The sequence below is a fragment of the Falco rusticolus genome, chromosome 10 (genome assembly GCF_015220075.1).
Source record: "Falco rusticolus isolate bFalRus1 chromosome 10, bFalRus1.pri, whole genome shotgun sequence".
Lineage (NCBI taxonomy): Eukaryota > Metazoa > Chordata > Aves > Falconiformes > Falconidae > Falco > Falco rusticolus.
In genome coordinates, this window is record NC_051196.1 from 22,298,034 (window position 1) to 22,320,542 (window position 22,509).

The window sequence follows — 22,509 nt, forward strand, 5'->3', positions numbered from 1 at the left end:
CAGGGCCCCAAGCCGTGCTGGTGGCCACGCTGGCCCTGGCACAGGAAGCCTGTGGCCAGCTGGGGGACCCCAGCCCCCCACCTGGCAGCCCTGGTGCCACTCAACCATCCTTCCTCTGCCCCAGCTGCTTCCTCCTCCAGCCTGCCCTGGGCGCTTCCTCCTGGCCCGGGGCGGGCCGGGCACCCCGGGGCTCCTGGCAGCCCTGCCCGGGGGTCCCGCGGCACCGGCCCGGGGGGTGTCCCCCAGCCCACCTTAAGGCGGCGGCGCACCGGGGGTGCCGTTACCAAAGCAACTTCGCTCCGGGCCGGGCGGTGCTGCCTTCGCCCCCGCCACCGGGAAAGCGGCCTGAGCGCGGGGCGGGAGCGCGGGGGGGGGGGGGGGGGGGGCCCGCGCCGGGCCGGCCCCATCCCGCCCCGGTGCCACGGCAACGGAGGCGGCGCGGCGGCGGGCGGCAGGCGCGGCTCCGCTCGGCACCGGGGCACGCGCCCGCCCGGGGCCCCCGCCGCGGCGGCCCCGTCAGAGCCCCAGGGCCCGGGCAGCGCCCGCGGGCGGCGGGGCCGCGCGTGTGCTGCGGGGCGGGGGGGGCAGCCGCGGGGCGGGGGGCAGCCCTCCTTCCTCATTTTGGGGCTGAGAAGAGCGATTTCCTTCTCCAGCTGCAATTCAGCTTTTTTTTTTTTCCCTTTATGTTTTTGCTTTTTTTTTTTTTTTTCCTTTAACATAAAAAAGCGAAGCCCGCCGCGGAGCCGCGCTTTGAAGCCGCTCCGGTCTGCGCTGCCCAGCCGGAGCCGCGATGGAGCCGCTGCCCCGGGGCCCCGGCCGCGCCGCCTGGCCGCTGACCTGCCTGGTGCTGCTCTGCCTGCGCTGGCCAGGTAAGCCATGGCTGCCCCTGCCCGGCTCCCCCCTGCTGCCACCCCCCTGCCGCTTTGGCTCCTTTGCCATCCCCCCTCCCCTCCATCTCTCCCTGCTGCCCCCCGCCGCGCGCCCGGTTTGACCTTTCCGCGGGGTGACCTAGAGCGGCGGCTGGGGGGGAGGGGGGCTCTCTCGACGGCCCCTCTGGAAGCAAACTTCCAGGCGGACATTCCCCTTTTCCAGCGAGACGAGGGAAGCAGGCAGGGACGTGAAGAGGCATGTTGTTCCACCCGTGTGCTGGCACCCCTTGCCAGCTCCCTCCGAGGCAGATCTCCAAGCGGCCCGGGGATGGGGGAGCGGTGGAGCCGGGCGAGGGGGGGGCTGGCGAGGGCTGCCGGCCTCCTCTGCCAGCAACTTGTTTTTCTTGCTGCCCTCCTGCTTCCCCCGCTGGTGTACGCAGTCCTGGCTGCTCTACCCAACTGTTGAGCACCGGAGCGGTGGGATTGCATCGTCCTCCCAGGCACCTGGTGTCATCCAGTGCTGGCCTGGGGCCACCTCGGGCTGCTGCGCCAGCCCCAGCGGGTACCCCAGCGGGTACCCCAGCCCTCCCTGGGGCTCCACCGGGCCCTGGTGCGCGCTCGGGGATGCAGCCTGGGAAGGGATGATCAGAGCGCGCGCCGCTCCCCGCCTGTTTCCCTTCCCTTATGAGCAGTGGGAAGTTTCTCGCCCCACCGCCGGCGAAGCCCCATGGTGGCTGCTGCTTTCAAGGATGTTCCCTTTCTAGGATGTTTCATTTCACTGCTCTTCGTCTCCGGCGGTATCGCCAAGCAATTGCTGTCCTCCCTGCCCAGTGCTGTCGGCACCTTCGGGGAGGGATGGGGCTTTTTGGGCAAACCTCCTGGGGCAATCGCAGTGCACGTGCAGGAGATCGCACTGCTGAGTGTTTTGCCTGATCTGTCCAAATTGCGCACCTTCCAACTGGGTCCTGCTACACGCAGGCCAGCCCAGGCTCCCACGTGGTTGACACGCTTGTCCCACAGGAGGGAAAGCCACGCTCTCCCAGGCCCATTGGAAACGTTGACTGTCAGAGCTTCACTAGGGCAGAGAGTTGAGCGCAAACTTGAGCAGAAAGCAAATGCTTTCAGCACGGCACTCCTGGCTTTGAGTTGCCTGATCACAACTGAGAAGTGTTGGCCCCGAGCTGAAAACTCCCGGTTGCTGAAAGCCAAGAAGGCTTTGGCGGCGAGAGCGGCTCCAGCGAACCGTTGCGATTTCCTGCCTTGAAAGAATGGCTTGAGCAAAGCTCCTGAGTTAATTAAACGTGGCCTTGGAGTAAGAACCCCATTTTTCCAAGGCAGCTATAGGGAAAGAGCTGTCCTGGGGCAGAAAGGCCCGGGTTGCAGGGTGTTTTGCATCCCTGATTCCAGGTGCAGGCACACAGAAATTTTTTATTTTTTTTTTTTAATTTCCACCCCCACACAGTGCAGACCCTGCAGTGAGCCCCTCCTGGGCCACGGCTCAGGCTAAGCATGAACTCCAGAAGAGCTGGCCCAGGCTCCCATGCCAGAGGGCAATTGCTTCGCCAGCGCTTCTGCAGAAGCAAAGGGAAAAGGGAAGGTCCTGCAGGAGATCTTCCTGTAGGACAAAGAGGAGTGAGATGCTGGGAAACCAAATTGCAAAGCCCTGTTGCAAAATCTGTGCCGTGCGGGCGTTTCTTGATGGAGGGTTTCAGCTGCGTTTCCCAGAGCCTCCTCTAAAGAGGAAATCTGTTTGGTTGTGGGGCTCTGGCTTTCAAGCTGAATTTCTGCTAATGCTGTAGGAGGAACGCTCGCAAATGGTGGCTGCGTGTGATCCGAGGCTTCCTCTGATGTCACGCATGTAAAATATAGCCTTTACTATAACCGTCCCCATGCTGCTCTGGGATTTGCATAGCACTTGACAGCTATCCCCAGGTCTCTTCTTGTCTTCCCCTGAACTGTGGATTCCAGGCCCCTTTTATAGGCAGCACCTGTTAGTTCCCCGCCGGCAGCCCCACTGCAGGTGAAATTCCAGCAGGATTATTTTGGGGCTTCTCTTGCCCATCAGCCTGTTCCTTTAAGGAGTGATCTTGGAGCTTTGGATGCCGGTGACCAGCTGCACGTTGCTTCTGGAGCATGCAGCCCTCCTCTCACCATCCTGGAGCTCCTTACCCAGCTCCTTTGGAAGAAAAAAAAAAATTAAAATCTATTTTTATCAGGAAGCATCCGAGCAGCCTCTCCTGAATTAAACCCCGGCCTCTGGCAATCTGTTCAGTATCAAATACTTCAAAAGGTGGAATATAGCAAAAAAAATGTGTCACTGAGGTGGAAAACTTGCACTGCAGTGAGAGGGCTGGGGATTATTTTGCTCTCAAATTAAACTGAATAACAGGAGGGAGGCTCTGCCAGACCAGGCGCAGCACGATGTATGTGCTCGTGCCTCTTCTCTGGGCTGGAAGTGCTCTGGGTCCGCATTGCGAGGGTGCTCCCACCTACGTGGGAACAGCCACGTGCTGATTTTCAGGGCTCTAAACCCCTTTGATAATTCTGGAGCATAAGACAGAGCAGACTACAAGGTCAGAGCACCTAAAGTCCCCTCGATCTTGGGGGCAAACAGTTCGTACTCTGATGCTAGGTGATTTGATGTCTGAGAAAATAGTGTCGTTGGGTGGCACTGGGAATGTGCGGGTGGGAGGCAAGTTTGCGCTGAAGTGGTGCTTGTGGTGAGAAATCGTGGTGTGTCCCATGTGTTTGCAGCATGAAGACCACCCCCCCCTGCATCCTACTCCTGGTGCAAGAGTGTGTTGTGAGCATACAGGGCTCGCACAGGCTGCTGGCAAATCTCTGCTGGGAGGGGGCTCAGCCAGGTTCCTGGCCCCACCACTCCTTGGGGCGAGCACCCAGAAAGGGGAAGGAGGAGAGACATCTTCTGCTGGGTACAAGGAGAAGCTGCCTTCAGGGGGAAGGGAGGAAAGGAGCTTTAGTGGAAACTTTGCGTTTTCTGACTTGCATATACTGGGGTTTTCTATCAACTTCCCCTTTGTGTTTTCCCACGATGAGGGTGGTGGATGCATCCTTGGGGTGCTGCTGCTGCTGGAGTCTGAAGGTGTTTCTGAGCACGTGGTGGATCAGGTTAGCCCTGGTGCCGGGTAGGCAGGTAGAGAAGTTGGTTGGCCTGACTGGACTCATGCTGCTCAGCCGGGAGGTGTGCGTGGGTCTTGTTATGGCAGTGTGGTGTTAACACGGCATATCATGGCTGGAGCTCACCTATAATAGATCTCCAGCAAACCCTGCACAGCGTGATCTGAAGAGCAGTGGCCAAGCAGAGCTGTGTGTGAAAGTCTCCGTAACGTGGTGGCTCACAACAGAATGCATGGGGAAAATATGTGAAAAGCCTCATTTAGTCCTATCTGAGAGGCTCTGTAGAGCCACAGGGTGTTCTCCGCAGTGACCGAGAGACTGAGCGCTGCCAGTGGTGCCTCCTGGCAGGCTGTGCTGGGGGCAGCATGAAGCCCCTTATTCCCTGGCTGTTCTGGAAGCAGCAGCACCGCCAGAAAAGCCCCACTGCAGTGGCACCTCTGGCAGCCTGTCGCTGCCCGACAGCACGCGCCCTGCCTGCAAATCCCTTGGTGCAAGGAGCAGGCAGGGTGCTCTCACACCGCTGCCCGGCGAGGAGGTGATGCAGGCTGGGCGGTGTGAGATGCATGCAGACCATCGGCAGCCTGGCTGCAAACGTGGGTTCTTGCAGAGGCAGCCCTGCTGCCTGCAAAGCAAATACCCCCCTGGAACCCCAGGGAGGCAGAAGCCTTGTGCCGAGGTGGTGGGGGGCTCTGGCCCCGGGCATGGCTTCACCCAGCCACGCGTGGTTTAACTGCCCGGTGCTTTTGCAGGTGTTGCTCTGAGACCCCATCGCTGCAAAGAAATGTGCTTTGAGGCCGGGCAGCGCTCGTGCTGCTCGCCCTGACCATGCTCCGGCGCTGGGGTCGGCTCCGGGACCCCAAGGCGGGTGCTTCCCCTGGCTCTGTCCCCTCTGGCGTGGCATGTGCCTCGTGGGGAACTGGACAGATGGAGGGAGGGAGGATGAAGAGGAAGCGCTTGGCTGGCTGCGGGCTGGGCTGGGCTTGGCTGAGCGGGGTGGCGCTGGGCCCCCTGAGCAGGGCAGCTCTCCCCGGTGCAGTGGACCCTCGAGGAGACACCTTGAGGGTGGGTCACCACCCTGCAGAAGTTGCTTTTACACAGGATTGTAGAGAGGAGCAGTGAGTGTTCATTACAGGGCACAGAGCCCCTGCAGGGGGAGGGAGCCTGGCTCCTGGCCCCTGCTTCCCACGGCTGCACGCAGGCTGCACAGCCCTTGCTGCATTGCAATGCCACCTGCTAATGCGTGGTGTGGCAGCACTGGTTTCATTTGCCCAACTTGGTGGAGTGAACAATTAGCAATGTGACCACCCTGGGCATGGGAAGGGGCTGGGGGGTCTGTGCGGTGGGTGCTCTGTGCCCAGGGCAGCCCAGTCCCCTGCCTGCGTCGTGTCCCCATGTGGAGGCTCAGCAAGAGGTGGATGATGCCTTTCAGACTTCCTCTGGGCATTTCTCAACTGCTTCTTGCGAAAGGTCTGGGGGCAGGAGGCAGCAAGCTCGGGAGGTGCCACAGCAGCGGAGGCTGGCGATGCATGCCCTGTGTCACAGCCCTGCTCTGCGCAGGGCTGCACGAGCTCCTGCTGAGGGCCCGGGCTCGCCCCGATTTGGGGGGTCACCTGAGAAATGTGGGCTCCCCTCACCTTGCAGAAGCTCAGGGTGCTGCTGCTCAGACACAAGACAGAGGAGGCTCAGCCTGAACGACTCATTCGGACGTGACACTAATCAGGTTTCCATGCTTTTGTGCTTGTCTTATGGGACAAACTTGTTTTGGTGCTGAGTGCTACTACTGCATCAGCCTTGGCGTGGCTTCAAAGGGAAGCACCAAGGGCTGAAGGTTTTGGCTGCAAGCATCAGCCTGTGCCGGGGAGGCAACGGACTAATGCCCTGGGCAAAAGGTTTTTAACCTGGGGAGTCTGTAGAAAGTGGGGTCCTGGTGACTTTGGCCATTGAGACTGAGTAATTGTGCAGTGAGAACATCTGTGGGTACATCAAATACCACTGGAAGTCAGAAGGGATTAACAGCTGCCAAAAATCCTCTCCAGTAGGAGCCAGCTGTGGCTGAGAGGGGTCAGAGCAGCTCATCCTGCAGTGGGGTCCTCCTGGGAAACATCCAGCCGAGAGTTTGTCCCATGCTAGGGGTGGCTGCGGCGGGGGCTGTGGAGGTTCCAAGGGCAGTGTTTGCAGGAGTCGCTGCCCTGGGTTTTTCTGCTGTGAGAGATGTGGGGTGCAGCTGGAGCCCTCCAGCCAACAAGGCTGGGGAGCCGGCTGTGCTGATGCGGCTCCCACATGCCCAGGATGCTGGTCCATACGTGCCCAATGCTGCTCAGCTGCAGCAGGAGTTACCTGCTCAGATATAGTAGTCTCTGGTTATCGCCATCCTGGGAAGTGTTTAAAAAATGCATAGATGCGATGCTTGGGGATGTGGTTTGGTGGTGGACTTGGCAGTCCTGGGTTAATGATTGGACTTGATCTTAAAGGTCTTTTAATCTTAAAGATTCTATGATTCTGTGTGAGCGTGACACTGGTTCTGTGTGCCACTTGCCAGCTCCAGGACTGCAGCAGTCAGCAGTGCCTGGCCCCTGTTAGCAGCAGGCAGATTTAAGTGGTTCTCCCACCTCTCTCACACGTTGCTTTAAAATGTTCCTTTGAGCAGTGACCTGTATTGAAATCTCATTCGATTCAGTTGCAATAACTATATCGGCATGGCAAGCACTGCCGAAGTTAACCCCTGGAGGAGCAGTGCTGCGCGGTGGCTCTTCCTTCTCCTGCAGCTGTTTTTGGGGAGCAGCAGCACCGGCTCCTGGTGCACCGCACTGATGCGGCGGTGAGCTCAGACCCTTGTCCCTGCCGGCTCTGGCTGCAGGTCCGCCGAGATGGGTTTTGGTATTGCCTGTCCTTGGGGAGAGCGGAGACCCTGCTCTTTTCCTGGAGACCTTGGGAGTTTCTCCCAGCCTGACAGTGCATGCGGGAAGTTGCGTTGGCACCCATGGGTGCTTAGGTGGGGGTCGCTTGGGACAGCACCTTTCTGTTTGTGCGGGGACGGTTGGCTGGATTAGGGAATGTTGCTATTGAGGTGCTCCGAAGGGGACTGCTCTCCTCTGTTGGTGACAAGCGGGAATGGCGTCTGCCTGGCTGGCACCGGTACGGCTAATGGCTGTGCTCTGCTGGCCTCACGGAGGCTTGGCTTCGGTGCAGAAATGGGGCAGGTTCAGCGCAGAAAACACGGTATTGCATCTGCAAGGGGAGCTTGCTTTCTGGAGCACCTTGCATTTTGTGCCCTTGTCTCCTCCTGACTGACAAAGCCAAGCGGCTACAGAAGGTGGCACGGCGTGTGTGGGCAGCTGGGATGTGCTCGATGTTTTAGCTGTGCAGAATACATGCCATGTGCTGTTATCTAGCAAAGCTCCGGCCAGCTCCACCGCTGTGACCTGCGGGCAGAGGTCTGTGCCAGCTGCTGTAACCGCAGCCTCTCCCCTGGGCTCCTGGTGCTGGCACAACCCTGTCACCCAGGGGCCCCGCTGACCAGAGCTGTGTGTCCAGCCTGTCCCGTGGCTGGGGAGGGCAGGTGGGGACCCTGGCCAGGCGTGTGGTGCCAGGTGGGACTTGGTCTGTTTTTTCCCCAGGTGCGGGTGCCCAGGCGGGTCAGAGCTTCCAGCTGCAGCAGCCCCAGACCAAGGTGTTGGTGAACAAGGGGAAGATGTTCACCCTGACCTGCACCACGTCCGGAGGTGGTCCCCTTGGCCCTGTGAAGTGGCTGAAGGGCTGGGGCAGCGAGAACGAGACCATTTACGACCAGACAGGCTCTTTCCCTCGTGTGACGAGGGCAGTCAGTGGGTCTGATGTGGACTTCACCATCCACATCATGGATGCTCGCCTCGAGGATGCCGGCAGCTATTACTGTGTGAAGTTCAGCAAATCACTGGGTGGTGTTCAGGTGTTTCAGCACGGCAAGGGCACAGAGGTGTCCGTGCACGGTGAGTGGGGCTCCCAGAGCAGCTCCCGGTGGATGCCAGCCCTGCTGGGCGCAGCCCCCAGCACAGCCCAGCCCAGCACGGTGGGCTCTGCTGTGGGTGAGCGGAGATGGGGAAGGGGCTCGGGGGCCGGTCCCAGGAGGGTTCTGTGGGCCACCCCCGGGCAAATCTGTGCCCCCACAGGAGACCCCGCTCCCTGCAGCCCTGGCGCTGGCTGGGGGTGGCAGAGCCTGGTCTGATGGCCCCACACTTCTTCCCACAGCCAAACCCAGCCCCCCGGTTGTGTCCGGGCCCCAGCACAGAGCGGGGCCGGGGCAGTCGGTGCCTTTCACCTGCACGGCCGGGGGGGTTCTTCCCCAGAGACATCAGCGTGAAATGGTTCAAGGACAGGAGCCCAATTTTGGCTCGGCAGCCCCAGATCATCACCCCTGAGCAACTGAAATCCTCCTACAACATGTCCAGCACCCTGACGGTGATGCTGAAGGAGGACGACGTCCGCTCGCAGCTCATCTGCGCGGTGCAGCACCCCACACTGACGGCCCCGCTGACAGGGACGTACCAGCTCAGCAAAGCCCTGCGAGGTGAGGGCTGGGAGGGGAGTCGGCACTTGAGGTGCCCAGCTTCTGTGGGGCTGGGGGTCCTGGGGCAGGGACAGGGCACCCTGCGGGGAGCAGAGCCAGGGGACACCAGGCACCAGGTGCTGCCTTTCTTCCCAGTTTCCCCCAGTGTCCACGTGGATGCTGACCTGCCGAGCCTCTCTGAGGTGAACAAGACCGCGAACTTCACCTGCCACGTGAAGGGGTTTTACCCGCGAGGGGTGACCATCACCTGGCTGGAGAATGGGACGGAGATAAAGGTGGAGAACACCTCCCAGCTGGTGGAGACCCCACAGGGCTTGTTTGAGCTGAGCAGCCTGCTGCAGGTCCAAGCGACGGAGGAGAAGAACGGGTCCGTGTTCACCTGCCGAGTGGTGCACGACGCCCAGGACCCCATCAGCAGGACGGCCACCCTGCGGATCGCTGCCCCAGCCAGAGATGGACTGAGCGACTGGTCCCAGACATATAATGGTGCGTGGAAGCCACTAGGCTGTTGTCCCTGCCGGGGAGACTGTAAGATGTCACTTGCCTGAGAAAGCTCAAACTCCCACCAGAATCTGGTTCAAGGACACAAATCTCCACGGTGGGGGAGGGGGGAGGGAGGAGGGAGGAGGGGCGTGATGCTGGCAGGTACTGAGCTGTCATTGTCTGTGATTCAGGCGTCATCAGGTCTACCCAGCTGTAAGGCTGCAGGGACATGGTTGGTACCAGTGTTTTCAGGCCCGTGGTGACCCTTTTCTTTCATGTTTCAGGCAATTTGCTGCTCATCTATATTGTGGTGGGAGTGGTCTGCACTGTGCTGGCACTGCTGGTGGCTGCCATTCTTTACCTCATCCGAGCAAAGCAGAGCAAGGGTAAGGAACCAAGTGCATGGCGAGGAAGCAGCTGCTCCCGACCCCCTTCTCCCTCTCTCCTGAGCATCACTGCTTGGAGGCTGAATTCATGCCTGTGCTGCTGCAGCTCCTGCCCAAAGGGCAGGATGGAGCAGAGCTGGCCAGGTTGTTTGCAGGCTGCAGGGAAAGCTCTGCCTGCTTGCTGCTGCGCGCCAGTGCCTGCCAGCAGCAAACGTGTTGTTCCTGGTACCTAAAATGTCTGACACCCCCCTGCCCTCTGCCAGGAGCATGTGGTAAATGGAGTGAAACTCCACAAAACTGCAGGAACTTGCCTCTGGGAAAAGATGCATATCTGCTCCTGCAGCAGTCTCTGCACTCTGCATGTGGGCTTGCGTGCCCGGGGAAGCTGGGGGTGGGTGGGGGTGGTGTGTGTATGTTGTTTCCTAAACTATTTCTTTCCTAAACTATTTTTCTTCTGGCAGGTAAAAGCTCACCATCTGCTAGGTAAGTTCACATCTTCTCTAGTCACTGAGTGACTCGTAAGCACTCTGAGCTGGACACCTCCAGCCTGCAAAGGGGGTCCCTTGGGATCAGGATGGAGCTGGATGCCCGTTTGTTGCAAAAGGAAAGGCAGGAGCGCAAGCTTCGCCAGTCTCCCTGGTTGTGGTTCTGCCCCTGCAGTGATCTTGTACCCAAACTCTTGGCTTTTGGTGAGGCTGAATGAGCAGGTGGGAGCCAGCTCCCCAGCCTGCAGAGGTGTAGCTGGACCAGGACGTGAGCAGATGCTCACTGGTGAGGACTCGTGCTGCTGCAAGGACTTGGTTTTGCATCTGAACCTCCCCAGCTGCTCCATCACTAGGGAAGAGGCAACGGGGCGCTCAGTCGATCTGACTTATTTTGTTCCCCCTTTCAGGTTACACGAGCCGGAGAAGAGCAGCGAGGCCACTACCCAGGTGTGTTGCTTGACCCCGCACGCAGGGAGGGAGCCGGGCCAGGGGCAGAGGCAGGAGCTGGAGAGTGGTGGTTCCTGCGTGAAACACCTCCGTGTCTCCAGTGGAGGGTGGTGGTTCCCCTGTGAAACATCTCAGTGTCTCCACGCTGTGGCTGGAGAGGGAAGAGAAGCTGCCCCAGGGATGGGGTAGCCACTTCCCAGCATCTTTTCTGCCTTCGCCCTCTCTCCTCCTCCTCCTCCTCCCAGGAAAGTCTGGGTTAGTGCTGCCTGCAGAACCAGCTGTGCGATAGCCGGCCAGGCTATTTGTGGAGTTATTTTGCATTTGGTGACGCCGTTGCGGGCAAAGTCGTGATCAGCATCAATCTGCCTGTCCCACCCAGCCTCTGCCAGCTCCCACGTGGGCATCGCTGGGCAGCCTGGCCCCTGCCCAGCCCTGCCAGGATGGGGTGATGGCGGGGCTGCAGTGGTGGCTCTTGAATCGCGGTGGTGGCTCCCAAGGCTGTCAGTGGCAGCTGTGGCTGATGGTTTTGAAGATGTAGCGTGGGGTAAAGCATTGCTGCAGGATTGTTTCCCCCTGTACAAGCAGCGACTGAGCTGTCCCAGGTCACAGCTGCAGCCGGATTGACCTCAGTGAGGGGCTTTGGGTTGGTGCCTGGGTGGACACGGTGGGGGCTCCTCTCTTGTCCTCCCAGAGGAGGAACTTTTGGTGCCTCACACAGGAGTCCGACCCCAACAACCTGACCTACGCAGACCTGAACTTTGACAGAGAGAGGAAGACCATCCGCCGGATGGTGGAGATGAGCCAGCAGTCAGAGTACGCCTGCATCCAGACCAGCCAGGCACCCACCAGTGATGACAACCTCACCTACGCCGACCTGGACATGGTGCACCTCAGCAAGGCACCCAGGCGACCGGCCCCGCGCCCTGAGGAGGCCAGCTCAGAGTATGCCAGCGTCCAGATCCCGAGGAAATGAGCAAGGCTGCAGTGGCTGCCGGGACCCCCTGTCTCACGGGGAGCCGCCCTGCTCCTCTCCAGGAGGGTTTTCTTGGAAGCACCAAGAGTGATGTGAAGATGCACTGCGGTACCCGCGTTTTGGGATGGAAGTGGAGCCACCAATACTGTGAGGGTTGGCTCCCCCCCACAGAGACCCAGTTTTGGAGGGCAACTTGGTCCTGGGGCTGCCAGCTCCATCCCTTTGGGGCTGTTCAGCCTTGGGGTGCCAGGTTTGCCTGCCAGCCGCTCCTTGAGAAGCTCCAGCCGGGCTGAGGGGATGGGGACAGTGACTCTGTGCCAGCTGCCATGGGGATGCTGCTGCCTGGCCAGGCTCGCACAGCTTCCCACAGTGCCCTGACCCTGCAGGGACCAGCTGGGGCCCCTGTGCTGCCTTCTGCTGCCGGCACCTGAAAACAAACTTTGGCTTTAAAGGAAGGACCGAAGCGTCCACCTCTCTCTTCCCAAGTGTCCCTTCTGCGGGACTTCTGTCTCGCACCAAGGCCAATAAGGCTGGGAAGGCTGGTGAGCCGAGCCCCCCTGCTGCAGGCTGTCCCCCATCCTGCTGCCCGGGGAGGCTCCAGGTACAGCTTCCTGGCACCGAGCATCCTCCTCCTCCTCGTCCTCTGCACAGCCTTGCCCCACACAGGGACCCACCAGCGCTGCCCCAGGCTTGTACAAAGTGTGCAGCTCCACGCCGGCTGGGCTGCGGGTGCCCCCGCCAGCCTGGCACCCTCCCGGAGCTCCCCACAGGTACTGTGTAACATGTTTTGACTGTTTGACATGTAACTATTAATTTTTAGAGCTAAACCCCAATGTTTTGTGTTGTACGTGGGTGTACTGCTGTGTACTTAACACTAGAATAAGATGTGCAAAATTAAGACAGAGGCCTCAGTAAAGACCTCTAAGCCCTGTAGAGTTTCTAAGAGTTTTACATGGCCCCCCCGCAGCTCTGCTGCGGGGGCCAGGCAGACTCCCCGCAGCCCACCCGTGGGGACAAGTGTCTTCCATGTGCCACCGCATCGCTGGCTCCTGCAGCACCCAGGTGGCCTTGCAGCAGCAGGCAGGCATGGGGCTGGCCCCCCGTGGCTGCTGGGGGGGGGCAGGGGGGCCTGGTGATGCTTTGAGAATCATGTGACTGCTTGTACAGACTTTCCTTTTTTTTTTTCTTTTTGCTTGCAAGATATTTTTATAATAAAAGTGAAGAGTCCTGTGCTGCTCCTGCACACCCCTGTGTCCCCGTGCTTGGGGCTGTACCTGGTCACAGGCACTGGGGGTGCGTGGTGGGGTGGGGGGCCTGTATGTCCTGCAGTGAGGTGGGAGGGGGGTCTCATCCTGCACAGCCCCGTGGTGTGCTGCACAGGGAGGGAAGACAGCAGGAGCTGGAGGTTGGGATGGGGGTTATGGTGCTGCTTCCCCTGGGTAGCATGAGGGAGGGGAGCAGCCCACCCCAAGGGCAAGGACAGACCAGCATCTGGCCAGCTGCATCTTTAGGTGCCCCCGTTCTCTGGGAGCTGAGCTGGTGTGCCCAAAGCGGGGTGCAGGCAGGCCAGGTGCTGGCCACAGCCTGTGCCTTGGGTGAGCTGAGCGTGCCAGTGCTCTGCAGTGACCTCCCCCCATTCCCACCCCGCAGCCGGCGCCTGGGCCATGGCTGGCACATGAGGTGATGATGCCTTGTGGAGAGTGAGGCCACAGAGGAGATACTCAACAGGAGGGCTGCTGCCCAGGCTGGGTGTTCTCAGCACTGAGCTGCTGCCGGTGGGCTTGTGCCCTCCTCAAAGCATGAGGGGGAAGGGGACAGCTTGCCCACTGCCCTTCCCGGCTGGGGCAGCTGCCATGATTCCCCCGGGAGCCTCCCCTGGGTGCAGCTGGGGGTGAGTGGGTGGTCCCGCTGTGCTGCGGGAGGTCCCCAGCCAGCACCTGGGGTGCACCTGAGCATCCCTGCCCTTGCTGGGCTGGGGGGCCCTGCCTCCCCTGTGGCAGCAGCGATGGGGTGTGTGGGGTCCCACATTCCCCCTTGGCACCCGTGGCACAAGGAAGGTGCCACCATGCGCTGCCTGTGTGGTATCCCAGGCCTGGGCACCCACAGCCCCCTCAGGCCCCAGCTTGGGGTGCATGGTTCCCTCATGCTGAGGACTTGGTCCTCACTGTGGAAGATGCTCAGCACCTGGCACGGCTTCAGCTTCATTGGCATCTGCCTTTTATTGGCTGCGGGGGGGAGCAGGGGCTGGGGCAGGGGTCGAACCCTGCCTCGGGGGTCGTTCTTGGAGGGGGAAGCCCAGGGGCACCAGGCGGGCGCTGGGACAGGTGGGAGGTGGCGAGTGGCTCCGGGAGGGGAGTTGGGGTTGTGCTCAGCCGGCTGCCTGCCCCGGTGATGGTTCCGTGGCACCAGCCCTGCCCAGCCCCCTCTCCCCACGGTGGTGCTGGCTGTGTGAGCCATCTACCAGCCCAGAGGGCCTGATCCTGCCCCATTTCATCCTTCCCACTGCTCAGAGGCCATTGCCCTGTACATCAGCTGTGATGTTTTCCAGACCCAGCTGCAATTCTGCAGCTGCGGCAGGGTGCAGGATATGTCCCCCCACCTTGATTTGCCCCCTGGAGCCCTGGGGCTGGATCCACGGCCACACCACCAGCAGCCGGAGGAGTGGTGCTGTCCCCTCGATGCACAGGGTCCCTAAGGGATGGGCAGGTGAACCAGAGAGGGACAACTGGGGAGGGGGACTGACCCATGGTCGCCTAGGGGGACGAGGCAGGGGTGACACCGGCCACACCGGGCTGGGCGGGGGCTGGGGCTGGGGGTGATGGCGCAGTCTGGGCTGGCAGTGTGGGGACCGTGGTGCCGCCCATCCCACACCTGGCTCTATAGGTCCGAGACCTCCCCTGAGTAGGCGCTGGGGTCCTCGTCTGACCGTGTGGTGACCTTGAACTGCCGCCGCAGGAAGCCTCCATAGCGCTTTTGATTGTCCCACTTGAGCTTGGGCCGGATCCGGCGCATGAAGCCACCATAACGCTTGTGCAGCTCTGCCAGCTCCTGCCCCTCGGCCCCAGCGCCCGTGGGCTCCTCAGCCCCAGCGCCCACCGGCCCCGGGTAGTCCTCAGGGGCCGCCCGCTCCCCCGGCTTGCGGCCAAAGCCCCCGAACTTCTTGCTGAAGCTGCCCTTGCTGTGGGCATTCTCGCGCAGCAGGGCAAGCAGCTTCCCCTTGGCCATCTTCTTCATGAAGCCCCCATAGCGCTTGGCCGGTGCCATCAGCAGCTCCCCAGGACCCAGCTCCTCCTCCGGCTCTGCCTCGTCCTCCTCTGCCCCCTGAGGGGATGGGTCTGTCCCTTCGGCCAGGGCCACCAGCGGGGCCAGGAGCGCCAGCGCCTTCCTGCACATCTCCCACTCAGGTCCGGGTGGCGAGGAGCCCTGGCATTCCCACAGGCACATCTGCAAGACAGCGGCCGCAGCGGCCCCAGGGTGCCCGCCAGCATCACCCCACTGCTCAGGGTGATCCCCTGCCTTCCTCCCACCCCGTGCCAGGGGTGCCCCTGCCCCAAGCCCAGGAGTCCGTGCTCACCATGCTGCCAGGCTCAGCCAGGAGCCGAAGCTTGCACCTTCCCAGCACCCTGGGGTGCCCACAACCATCACTGTGGCAACACCCAGCTTTGCTCACCATGCACTGGCACCCACGATGCCCCCGCTGCTGGGACACCCCCCCCCCCCAATGGCTGCATGGGGCCAGCACTCACCAGGGGCCAGATGCTGCTCTCAGTGCCGTGGGTCTGTGCTGTGCAGAGGGAGCACTGGGTGACGCAGTTGGTGGATGCCGCTGTGGCCAGGGAGAGGCAGAGTGCCAGCGCCAGTGCCCGCTGTGCCATCTCACCCCGCATCTGTTGCCTGGGGGAAGGTGAGACAGCTCAGAGCCTGTCACCTTCTCCGCGCTGGCCCTGGGGAACCCATCACCATGCCGCTGGCACCCTCGGTGTGGGACACCTACTGCCTCCACCTGTGTGGACGCTCCTGGGGATGTGCACCACGACCTGTGCCTGTGCCCGTGCAACTCACCTCCGGGTGCTGCTCCTGGTCCCAGGCAGGGAGAGAAGGGGGCAGGTCTGACCAGTGGGGACACCATGGGATGCGATCCCTTACCCTGGCTGCAGCCTGGTCCCTGGGGCAGGGACCACCCATCCCATCCCATCCCATCCCATCCCATCCCATCCCATCCCATTCCACCCCACCTCACCCCACCCCATCTCCCCCATCTCTCTTTCCATATCATTAGAAAGAAAAGACCCTTTTTCTCTTTAGCACTGAGTTTCTCTGCAATATTGTGATCAGCATGGAGGGGATTAATCACTGGCTCTCCCTCTTGGCCTTGGGGAAGAGCAGCACCGTGATTGGAGCCATGAGCAGGAAGGGGACCAGGGATGCCATCAGCTGGTATGGACTCACCCCATGCTGCTGTACCCCATGCCAGCACAGCCCGGCTCCCCTCCCTCCTGCCTGCCACTTCTGCTGAGCTGGTGCAGCAGGAGGGCGAAAAAGCCAGATTTCAGGTTCAAGCCTACCTGCAAACCGTGATCGCCATCCTTCAGCCTGCGGGGAGCCCTGTCAGAGCCTCTGGCCTCCATGGATGAAGCCAGGGAGGGCTGAACACACCGTGCAATAGCTGGGAGGGGGGCTGTGCAATGGCTGGGAGGGTGGCTGTGCCGGCAGCAGTGCTCAGAGCCCCCCAGGTGAGGCTGGAGGGGCCGGTGCCAGCCCTGGTTGCAATGTCACAGGGCTGTGGTGCCACCAGGACCATGATTGCCCCAGGAACAAGAGCCAACCCCAAAGGGGTGCACTGGCAGCAAGCACTGCCTGCTGCTTTTATCTGGGGTGGAAAGGCATGACCCAGAGGGATCTGTTACACATTAATGACGCATGTTAGAGACTATTGTCTTCTCCAGCAGTATCTGTTAATGTACTGTAATTGGTACTGATGAAGAAATGTTAATGCCACAGTATTAATTCATGCTAGATTAAAATTTAATTTGAATTATCTGCACCATTGTGTGTCAAGCCGTCTGCATTCCTTGGCTGCACCGCACACCGGCTCCACACAGCCCTCAGCGCATCACTTCGTCTCGCCTCGGCAGAGCGGCAGGTAACGGGGCAGGCAGGTGACTGGGCTGGGCATGGTGGGATCCCAGCCAGCCCTCACCGCTGAGACACGGTGACAGTCCCCTACTGCCTCACCACCACCACGGCACCGATGGGCGAGGACTCACCAGCCACGCAGGTAGGTGCTAGCGGCAGCACCAAGAGGAATGATGCTCCCAAGAACAGCCACCGGCTGCTTCCCACCAGCCCCACCGGGAACCTTTGTCCCCCTCTTTTCCCACCCCCTTCCCCTCCCTCACCCCTGCTGTGCTCCTCTGCTGCTGGCAGCCCCGTGGGTGCTGCTGGAGCAGCGTGCGGGGGCCACGATGGCAACTTTCACCCCACGTGTGTCCGGCAGCTCGGGACAAGCTGCAGGTGCGACCAGCTCAGCACAGCTCGGTGTCATGGCATGTCGGACACGGCACGTCCCATTCCTGTCACCCAGCACCTGGCCCTGCTGCAGCCTCAGGGGAGCTGCAGCTCTCTGGGGCACAGCATGGCCAAGGACCACCCGCGCCTGGGCACCCTGGGACACCCCGCTGCAAACGTACCTTGTCCAGATGGTGCCATGAACGGCCCCACAGCACTCTGCCTGCTCCTGCAGCTGCGAGGGGACTGGCAAAACTGGGGCAGGAAAAGGGGAGGAAAACGAAGGGCTTTGGGCAAGAGCAAAAAGCAGCAGCACACAAAGGGAGGAAGAAGAAAAGCAGTGTAGGAGCTTGATCCTGCATTACCTGGAGGAGTCCCAAGGCTCCAGAGCTGTCGCTCCTGCAGAAACACCTCAGCGGGATCGTGGCAGTGTCTGGCAATGCCAACGACAGTCCCCGGCTGCCCCCAGTGTGTCCTACCTGTGTCAAGTGTCTGCCAGGTCCCCTTCTCCCCTGTCCTGTTTCCAGTTTGTTGCCCAGGCTTTGCCGGTGTGTGGAAAAGCTCTGAGCGGCATCTGTGCACACCGGGGGCCAGTTACAGACGGGGTGACCCAAGGAGGGACGGGGAAACCAGCACTGCATGTGCCAGGCAGCCCAGAGACCGGCTCCCCCATCACAAATAACCTGTGATCATTTCTAGTGAGGGCTGTGAACAGCTCTCCTGCGCTGAGCAGCTCTCTCCCACCCCGCTGCAGCTCAGGCAAGTCAGGACGCTGCAGGTATTGCTGGTGGAGAAGAACCACCTTCCAACAGTTCCTTACCTCACCTTTAAAACTGACCTGGAAACGCCACCAGGACAAGACTTCCCAAAAAAGTCAATGACTTTTGGAACAGAATTGCAGGAAAACCCAGCACTGCAGCTGCCGCTGCTGCTGGAGCCAAGTGGGGGGAGAAAGAAACCTCCCCCTATCCCCTCTCCCCGCTCCCTTTGCCCCCCTGAGCCCTGGGTGTCCCCACTGCTAGGGTGGCAAGCATGACATCGACATCGAAATGAACCCCAGCAAGGCTCTGGACAGCAGTTCACGGGCTACCAAATCGCTCGAGGAACGAGAGGAGCACCTGTGGCCAGGCGGGAGCCCCCAAAATAACTCAACAAGCCCAACCACAAGCCGCTCTCAACATCGCGGCTCGGGGGGGCGTTTTTAAAGAAAGTCACTCTCTGGTGAGCAGGAGCGATACCCCCGTGTGCCCACGCGATGTGAGTGGGATGGCGGCCCTGGCAGCCCTACCTGCCGCTGCTCCCTGTCCCGCCGAGTGCCAGCTCCACGAAGTCAGGATGGGTGCTGGGTGCTGGGTGTCCCTCCACGGGCGTCAGGCTGAGCTGGTCATCGATGGCGGTGGCGAGGCCACACTGGCTGGTGGCCCCACGGCAGTGCACAGGGTGCCCACCGGACTCACCGCCGGCCGGCTGCCACCCCGCTTTTATGGCTACGGAGTCTCCTCCTGCGGCGGGGCCCGGCTGCGTTCACTCCGCGGAGCCAATCGTGGCGAGGGAAGCTGTGAATAATCAGACCTGCAGCATCCTCACCACCTCCCGAGCAGGCTCTGCTGCTGTGTCGGGGGCCACCCAGCCACCCCAGGGATCGGGGTGCACGTCCCGCCACTGCACCACTGCTGGTTGCGCCCCTTGGGGACCCCCATTGGGGCCAGCCTCGGTCCCTGGGGCTCAAAAACATGCCCCAAATGCGGGAGGTGGCGAGGGGCTGGGACGGGGTGCATGTGCCCCCCCCAGCTGAGTGCCGGAGGAGTCTGGCTGCCGGGGGTGAGAATCCCCCTGGGCATCAAATTCGAAGCCTGCCCAAGAAGGTGGGGGGACTGAAGCCCTGTCCCCCCGCCCCCCCACTCCCCAGGCTGGGGAGAGGCATCGTCCCTGTGGTGATGCTGGGGAGAGGAGTGAGCCTGTCCACAGCCACAAGAAGGGCGAGAGGGTCTTCACGCTCTGTGAAAGGCTGGTTGTCCCCCCCTCCACAGCCTACCCACCCCGGCTGGGCAGCCAAGCCCTCGCATGGAAACCCCCCACCTCTGCACCACCGGGGCTTGCACCCGCCAGCCTTCCCTCCACTGCCCCCCCTCCTCCTGAGGACAAACCCAAAGAGATGAGCCAAAGGGGAAGGGGGAGCAAAGTGGGGGCATGGAGACCCCCCCCACCACCTTCCCTGCCCAGCTCTGATTCCTGCTCACACATTTCCAAGCCTGATTTAGGGGTAGAGAAGGGCAGCGCTGGGCCCCCCTGCTGGACCCCTGCACCACCGTCCCCCTGCACCATGTCACAACAGAGGTGTGGGTCTGGGGGTCTGGGGCGCAGACCCCACAGGGCCAGGCTGGTCCATCCCGGCAGGTGCAAGCGCACCCCGTGTGCCACCGGCAGCGCAGCCCATCCTCTCGCCTTGAAGACGGAGCTATTTTTATCGGAGCTCAAGAGGGATGTTTCCCAGCAACCTGCCTTTCTCCTGGCTTGAACACCAGCTGCCGGACCCCGTGCCCCCTGCTCAGCCCTTCCGGTGCTGGTGAGGGGCGCGGGGGCCGCTGGCATGGCCGGGACGCTCCACGGGCCCCCCAGCAGCCACAGCTGGGTGAGCAGGGCAGCCTGCGCCAGCTGCCCGTGGCCCCCTGTCCCCAAGGCTGGTGGCTGCCTCCACTAGCACCCATGTTTGGGGTGCCAGGCTCTGCTCACCAAAAAGCACATGGGACCCCACAGATTTTGCTTGGAGGTGGATTTTGGCTCACCCGGGATGGGGCTGTACCAGCACAGATGGACCAAGGGAGCAGGGCTTGGGGAGGGGGGGGCGAGGCAAAGGCAGAGCATCCTGCATCTCCCCAGGACCGATGATGGAGGAGATGTCCCCTTGGGACCCATTCTGGGAGGCAGCAGCGCTGTGGCCAGGGGCGACAGGGCTTGAGCCCCACAAGGGTCATGGGCAGAGGGCACCACGGCCCCCCCTCACCACACCATGCCAGGCTGTGCAGGCACAGAACAAAGCCAAGAAAAAATGCAGCTGCAAACCACCACAGACACACTCAGCCAGGGGCTGCGGTGACACCCTGGGCAGGTTTAACTCTTGCTGCTGGGACTAGTGGTCCTGCAGGCACCTCAGACCAGGCAGAGAGGAGCATTTTTTACACCAAAAACCTTTATTTCTATCAAACAGCCCTCCCAAACCCATGAAGTCGACCCCCAGCACTTGGCCTCCCTGGTTCAACCTGCCACTATGCAGGAAAATGGCTCTGTCCCAGAGCTGCATCTCCAGGCGAGAGTGACAGCATCACCCCAAAGGCCGGTGCCCGCCCAAGGACCACAGAGCGCAGGGGGGAGCAATGTGGCCAGCGCCAGCCCCCCCAAATGCAGACCTGCTTGCAGCATCCCTCCCGGAGCCCAATGGCCCGGGGTGCAGCCACCCCCCCACGCAGGGTAATTGCACTGGAGGGAGATGCGCTGCTGGGGATGGAGCAAACCCCACAGGCAGGGAGAGAAAAGTCATTTGTAATAAGGTTCCTTCCTCAGGGCTGATTCCTTTTGCTCCAGGAGGTCGGTCGGGTTACTCCCGTCCCCGGAGCAGAGCTGTCTTATTTTCTACCCATGGCACATACACTGAGTTGGGCAAGAGGGTCTTCCCGGGGGTCGGTCACGGTGTGGGCAGGCATGGGGGTTGACAGGGTCCCCCCGGGAAAGGTGCTGGGAGCAAGCCCACCCACCAGCAAGTTTGATTAATATTCATCTGTCGCTTCCTAATGGGAAACTGTCTCTGAGTCACACTGACATTTCCCTGGGACAATGGTAATTAAGCACCTGGGTAAGAGAAATGTGCAGTAATAGAGAAGTTTAAGTTTTCCTAACTACATCAGTGAGAAGCGGGCTCAGCGAGGAGGGGGACGAGTGTGCGTACCAGGCTCCCGCGAAAGCACGTGGGAGTTGATGGCAGCTCACGTCAGACGGCACTGCTGCGCTGCCCCGACACCCCCAGCCTGTCCCCGGGGACTCACCCCCCGACCACACAGGGCACCTCGAGGTGCTGGGCCCCCATCCTGCCATGTCATAAATTGTCCCCACAGGCAGGAGAAGCTCTGCCGGCCGCCTGGGCTGTCCCCAGGCAGCGGGACAGTGAGCCAGCACTGCCAGCAGGAGCATCCACAGGGAAGCAGGCGCTCCGCTGTGGTTCCTCCAGCACCATCTGCTTTCTCCTGTTCAGTGGGACGGGGCTTTTCCAGAAACTCCTAAAACATCCCCTCTCCCTCCTGGCCCCAAAGCAACCGCCGGCTGCATGGGCAGGGCAGGGTGCCCTTTTGCAGCGGCTGCCCACTGTGGGGCAAGGGACACATCGATGCATTTTGCGGGACATGAGAGGTACCAGTTGCTCTGTGGGGAGAACTGTGGGGTGGGCTGAGCCTGGGGGTCTTCTTCCAACCACCCACAGGAGCCACGCGATCTCCGATCAACCACGACAGTACCGGAGCGAACCTCCGGTGACTGCTCGGGCGCGATCTGGAGGCAGATGCCAGGCAGGCAGCGCAGAGCAGGGGCAGGTCACCGCTGCGGGGGCCGCGGCAGCCGACAGAACAGCAGCGTGGGACCGGGAGCCGATTCAGCCCCTGCCTGCGTCACGCTGCGGTGGCTCGAGGTCACCGCGCAGCCCAGGTGGGCACGCGTGCGGGCACGCGGTGACCTCCCTGCGTGGGCAGGAGGCACAAGTGGCCACTTGATGCCGGTACAAAAAAGCAGAACCCACGTAAACACTGCACATCACCCTGCTGCCATCATCCCTGCCGCCGGCACGCACCGCGCCGGCCCCCTCGCCCCCGGCCCCCTCATCCCAGGGCCAGGAGGTGAAGCGGCTCCATTTAACAGCAAATGGGAGTTCAAGCCGCTGGCGGGAGCCGCAGCCTGCGCCATGCTTGTGTGCCGCAGAGGGTCAGCCCCACCAAGCCCTGGGTGCTGGGGGCACTGGGGGTCTCCATCCCTGCCGGGGTGGGGGGACCAGTATGACACAGCCCAGAGCTGCTGCGGGCTGGCGAGCGCAGCGGCACCGCTCAGGAACAAGTCCAGAAACGGTGATTTTGGGAGCTGCTCCGTCCGTAACCCGGCTCTGTGGATGTGCTCCCTGGCCGCCCGCAGCGTGGTGGCTGCTAACGGCACCCACGGCGGCGCTGGGAAACGGCCGGGAACCGTGGGGAGCAGCGGCTGGAAAATGAAGTTTGGGGGGTTGGTGGCTATCACCCCCCCGCGAAGCCCACGGGGGGAGCGGCGTGCAGAGCCCCGAGCCCCGCGGGCTGCCGGCTGCTCCCCCCGGTCCCCAGCCCGGTGCAGAACCTGCCCCGCCCCGCCCCCCCCGCACTGCCCGGGCTGGACTGACGCTGGCGAAGCCCCCGGCCGGGGGGGGGACCCCAGCAGCCATCGCTGCCCGCCCGGGGAGCGGTGAAGCTGCAGCGGCCCCGCGGGGAGCCGGGGTCCCAGTTACCGGGAGCACCGCTATCCTGGGGGAGGGGGCGTGCTGCAGCCCCGGGGGGGGGGGGGGGTCCCAGCAGGTCCCCGCCGCCCCTCATGGTCCTGCACGCAGTGCACGGATCCCGGGGCATCACCCCCCCCCGGGGCATCACCCCCCTAAAATGCGGTATCATCC

The 22,509-nt window shown here is 61.9% G+C and overlaps 2 protein-coding genes across 2 annotated transcripts; one reads left to right on the top strand and one right to left on the bottom strand.

The window, feature by feature from the left end:
- Window positions 1-606: 606 nt before the first annotated feature.
- LOC119154707 (tyrosine-protein phosphatase non-receptor type substrate 1-like) lies at window positions 607-12,570 on the top strand. Its single transcript, XM_037402582.1, is given in 9 exon segments — window positions 607-869; window positions 7,625-7,975; window positions 8,235-8,314; window positions 8,316-8,553; window positions 8,689-9,039; window positions 9,321-9,422; window positions 9,884-9,905; window positions 10,315-10,354; window positions 11,073-12,570. Coding segments are annotated over 9 exon segments (1,518 nt in total). The 5' UTR covers window positions 607-790; the 3' UTR covers window positions 11,328-12,570.
- A 1,057-nt stretch (window positions 12,571-13,627) lies between these two features.
- On the bottom strand, window positions 13,628-15,312 carry PDYN (prodynorphin). The gene is made up of 2 exons (XM_037403017.1): window positions 15,074-15,312; window positions 13,628-14,771 (listed from the first exon to the last, which is right to left on the bottom strand). The coding sequence occupies exons 1-2, from the start codon at window positions 15,212-15,214 to the stop codon at window positions 14,205-14,207; spliced, it is 708 nt and encodes a 235-aa protein (XP_037258914.1). The 5' UTR covers window positions 15,215-15,312; the 3' UTR covers window positions 13,628-14,204.
- Between the last annotated feature and the right edge of the window lie 7,197 nt (window positions 15,313-22,509).

What these genes read in the sequence shown, in the direction of transcription:
- PDYN (XM_037403017.1), bottom strand. Translation starts at nt 15,214, where the DNA reads ATGCGGGGTGAGATGGCACAGCGGGCACTGGCGCTGGCACTCTGCCTC. An exon ending in AGAGCAGCATCTGGCCCCTG is followed by an intron (nt 14,772 to 15,073) that starts GTGAGTGCTGGC and finishes GCTGTCTTGCAG; the next exon opens with ATGTGCCTGTGGGAATGCCA.